The 4,369-nt window shown below is 46.7% G+C and overlaps 1 protein-coding gene across 3 annotated transcripts; it reads right to left on the reverse strand.

Moving 5' to 3' along the window:
* Positions 1–1,020: 1,020 nt before the first annotated feature.
* Positions 1,021–3,764, reverse strand: PIGC (phosphatidylinositol glycan anchor biosynthesis class C). Of its 3 annotated transcripts, none has more exons than XM_047753547.1 (2): positions 3,544–3,764; positions 1,021–2,416 (listed from the first exon to the last, which is right to left on the reverse strand). In XM_047753547.1, exon 2 carries the CDS (start codon positions 2,198–2,200, stop codon positions 1,307–1,309), a length of 894 nt encoding a protein of 297 aa, XP_047609503.1. In that variant the 5' UTR covers positions 2,201–2,416; positions 3,544–3,764; the 3' UTR covers positions 1,021–1,306. The 3 variants fall into 3 exon arrangements, with proteins under 3 accessions (XP_047609503.1, XP_047609504.1, XP_047609505.1); XM_047753548.1 differs by lacking the exon at positions 3,544–3,764 and adding an exon at positions 3,194–3,537; XM_047753549.1 differs by lacking the exon at positions 3,544–3,764 and adding an exon at positions 3,194–3,537 and having other exon boundaries at positions 1,021–2,431.
* Positions 3,765–4,369: the final 605 nt, after the last annotated feature.

Raw genomic sequence — 4,369 nt, forward strand, 5'->3', positions numbered from 1 at the left:
CCTGCTAAGAGCATACATGGTGCACTGCACAGTGGTAGTTACATTTTGCATACATGTTATCAGGTCTGATTTAAATTTGACAGCACTTACAAGTCAGATTGTAATTGTAATTACAATTACAGCTATGGTGACTTCATTTAAACTTTACCTGGACTCCTAAAGATGATGAAGCCAGGACAAAGTTCTGACTAGAAACAGTCAGCCAGAACAGAGCAGTGGTTACCTTCTTTGGACAGGGCATGCCATTTGCAGTTTTCCAGCTGCCATTAGTCACACAAAGCATGCTAGCTTCACTTGCTCATTGCTGACCTGCCTCCTAAAGGTCTTTGCCACTTTGCCCCCAAATCATCTTTTGCTTAAGAGAATTCCACCTAACCTCCACGACTAAACTCAAATGCCATCTCCTCTAATATTTCCTCATCACTCCAGCTGGCTTTGACCTCCTGCCTCTTTGATCCCCCTAGCATTTTGCTTATGTATTATGATACCTCACACTCCCCTTGCAGTTAATTACATACATGCTTCTAGAACTGAGTAGAAACTCTAGTCAGTTAGGTGACCAATTCTGTGATCTGAGGCAACAAAACTGGATGTAGCATCCAGGGTCCTAGGATTTGAGCTGGAGATAAATAACAGAGCCTGCATTTAGTACACAGAAAAAGGCAGACAGAAGTGACTTTACATGCATACATATTCTTTTTTTTCTCTCTCTCTTTTAGTGCCGCACTCATGGCATATGGAGGTTTCTAGGCTAGGAATCCAATTGGAGCTGTAGCCGCTGGCCTACACCACAGCCACAGCAATGCCAGATCTGAGCCTCATCTGTGACCTACACCACAGCTCATGGCAACGCCAGATCCTTAACCCACTGAGCAAGGCCAGGGGTTGAATCTGCGTCCTCATGGATATTAGTTAGATTCGTTTCCACTGAGCCACGACAGGAAATCCACACACATATTCTTTGTGTCCCTTCTGTCTGCCTTCTGCTTACAGAAAAAATTGTTGAGACAACTTGATGGATGTGTTGTTAATTTTTTTAATAAATAGAAACCACATCACTTCATTTGTTACATTGAATGAGAGGCAATAATTCAAGAGGGCCCCACAAAGCTTTTCCCTCCACAAAATAATAGAAAGGATAAGCACCTTCACCACCCAAGCCTTTGGTTAACTTTTTCTTTTGATCTCTGATCTCCTACCCACATCAGCATGCTGCTTCCAGAATGGAATTCTGCCTTCAAATCTTATACTAGTTGGAGGGCTAGTCTATCAGTTTGTCTTAGTAACAGAATGGAAGTCACCAAACTCAGCTGAGGAACCTGGACAAGTCTTCTTTGATTTCAGCCTCATCCCAAGGCCCATGAATGTTCTCTTTAAACAGCTGCAGGCGAATGAGGTAGAAAGGACAGAGACATGAGATGGAAACCAGCAGAAGGGCAAAGAGTATGGCTCCCACAACACTAATGGATAGGAGGCCTCCCAAGGCTGAAAATGCAAAAAGCAGTGTGACTCCCACGTAACTGCAGGGAGTACATGCCTTCAGTTTTTTCTGTAACATGGGCCACAGGGCAAAAATCTGGATGGCAAATGTCACCATGATGAAGGCATGTAGGGACCGGGGCAGGCGTGAGGCAAGGCAGACAGAAGCAAAGATGGCCATGTTCAAGGACAGTGTGCTGGATACAATGGCAGCATTGGCACCATAGTCAAAGAAGATGAGGTGGCCCAATAGCATGAAGACTGACATGGCATAGATGGTGTCAGTGCTGACAGACTCTGTCAGGGTCTTCAGCACCGGTGAAAAGCCATATGTGAAAGTAATGAAAACTAGGGCACTCTTCAAGTCAGCCCACCGGGTCCGCCCACTCTTCTTCCGTCCTTCACCTCCATCAATGAGATCAAACAAAACATAGCCAATCAATGAAGAGGCCAGGCCAGTCCCGAAAAGCCAGTGGGGTGCCAGAAGACCCTCATCCATATACCACCAGATAACCACAAAAACACAGACACTGCACAGCTGCTGTATCACCACACTGGACTCAAATACTACAGCCCAATACTGGTATTTCCGGGCATAGATGTTTTTCCGGAGCTCTTCCAGGAACCTTCGGTCCACATAGTTATCAGGAAAGGGCTGTCGCTCATACAAGACCTTCTGCCACTTGGCCTCTTTGGTGTTAGTTACAGGCTGTGAACACATTATCCTTTCGCTCAAACTCAGGCCAGTTCAATCTCTGTTGTAGAAGTCCATGTGGTTCTTGTTCTTTATAAAGTTTTGAAATAAGACCTCTCTGGAAATTTCATGTTGAATGTGGTTGATATGGTACCAACCTTCCCTTGCTTTCAAAGGCAGAACCCAGGCTAGACCTTTAGTGGATGAGTTTGTTCTCTGAGGCAGGACAATATAGACAAGTTCCTAGAAAAAGAGAGACTGTGAATCTATGAATGTTGTGAAAGGTCAAGGGTAGGACTGAGTTAAAATCAAACCAACTTATTGGGTTATCATAAACTTATTAGAAGTCTGAACAAAATATATATGGTGGCCATCATGTAACTGAGGACATTAAAATTTCATTTCAGATTTTACATTATAATCCCTTAGCAGCTATCATTTGTCAAGAGTGCATACTATGTACTAAGAGCCTTACGTAGCTTCTTTCATTTAATCTCCACAATCCTGGAGATTAACCCAACTAATAAAGCTGCGATTCAAAGTGCTTAGGTAACTTTAGCCCAAGTTAACAGTGGTAATTAGTGGAGCCAGATTCAAAGGAAACTTCTTCCCCAAAGGCTTCACATGTCTCCCTCTAAACTAGTTCTTAACTCAGGGGTTCACATATCCCTGAGGTCTATGGATGGGCTTCAGACCCTTCAACAACCCTCCCAGTCAATGCATATTTGTAGTTGTAATTTATGCAGATTTCTAAGGCTAGGATCCAAAGCTTTTACTGGGTTCTCAGAGGCATCTGATACTTTAAAAAGTTACCGGTCTAAAAACAGAAACCTCATAATAGTAAGGTACAAGCTCTAAGGTTTATTTAACTAAAGCCAAGGACTGGAGATTCTTAATCCCTTGACCGAGTTTAGCAGCCTTAAAAAGAGTTATCATTCTACTTATTTAACGCGAAACTCTAGGAAGGATCGGAGATAATGATCTCCTTTCCACTACTGCAAAACTAAGAGTCAGAAATACCAAGATCATCCAGCAGGTCTGCGAAGAAAATTCTTATGGCCCGACCTTACGTCTTCCATGGAGACCACGATAGGTTTTGCTTCACAAACCAGACGCCCTGGGAGGCCCCCCTCACCGCAGCAGGGACCCCAGCCCCGGCATCTCACGGCCGCCGCAGGGGGCTGGAGGGTCCCAGGCGCTGAAAAGGGCAACGCCCGCCCGCTGGGTCGGGGACAGGGCTGGGGAGGGGGTGGGACAGGGTAGGGTGTCCCCGGGGGTGTACCCCGCCCGCCGCCACCCCTCACCCAGCCTTGGCCCTGCGGGGGATGGCGGAGGAGGCCCGGAAATACTGGCTCCCACTCGGAACCCACCTGCCCGCGAGTTCCTAGGGGTGCGCGGCCGGGCGAGGGCGGCCGCCCGCCTCCTTCCCCATCCGGGGCGCCGGGGTCGCGCCGGCGGCCGAGCACTTCCGGGGCCGCCACAACCTCTGCGGCCAGAGCGTCCTTCCTCTGCCCGCGCGGCCTTGAGGTCACTGCTGCCCCCTCCTGGCCGCGCAAGGGAACTCCCGGCTCCTCTACCTAGAAGAATGGGTGATGCCTGGAAAGCAAATCCTGGACATGGAGATTGGGATTTGGCACCAGAAAGGCAAAGGACAGAGGCTGGACTGGGAGAAGAGAGATAATAATGGCTACTTTGATCGAGCTCTATTATGAAACCAGACCTTCGGCTAGGGACTTTCCAAGCATCCGTGAATACACTAGACACATTCACTAAATATCTGCAAGTATCAAGCACTGCTGTAGGTGCTAGTGATACAGCAGCTAAGCAATAGAAAAAAAAAAAATTCCTGCCCTCGTGGAACTTTCTGACTCATGCATTGATCTGTGAAGTGATAATAATGTCGTCCTTTCGCGGAAGACAAAACTGATGCTCAGAGAGGTTGTGACTTGTCCAAGGCCATGCTGCTGGAAAGTGGATTAGTCAAGATCAACATCCACTTGTTTTACAGCTTCATTAACCAAGACTGACATCCAATTGTCTGTAGCTTCAAAGTACAGTTCTTTCTTCTTTGTCTCCTAGAAGGGATGAGGGAGAAGGGCCCTGTGACTGAAAGCAGCCAGACACTTAGAATAGGAGGCTGATAAAATTCAGTTGAAGTCATGGACATTTTAGAGGATACATAAACAGCTAGGAATA

Source organism: Phacochoerus africanus, chromosome 11, assembly GCF_016906955.1.
Source record: "Phacochoerus africanus isolate WHEZ1 chromosome 11, ROS_Pafr_v1, whole genome shotgun sequence".
NCBI lineage: Eukaryota > Metazoa > Chordata > Mammalia > Artiodactyla > Suidae > Phacochoerus > Phacochoerus africanus.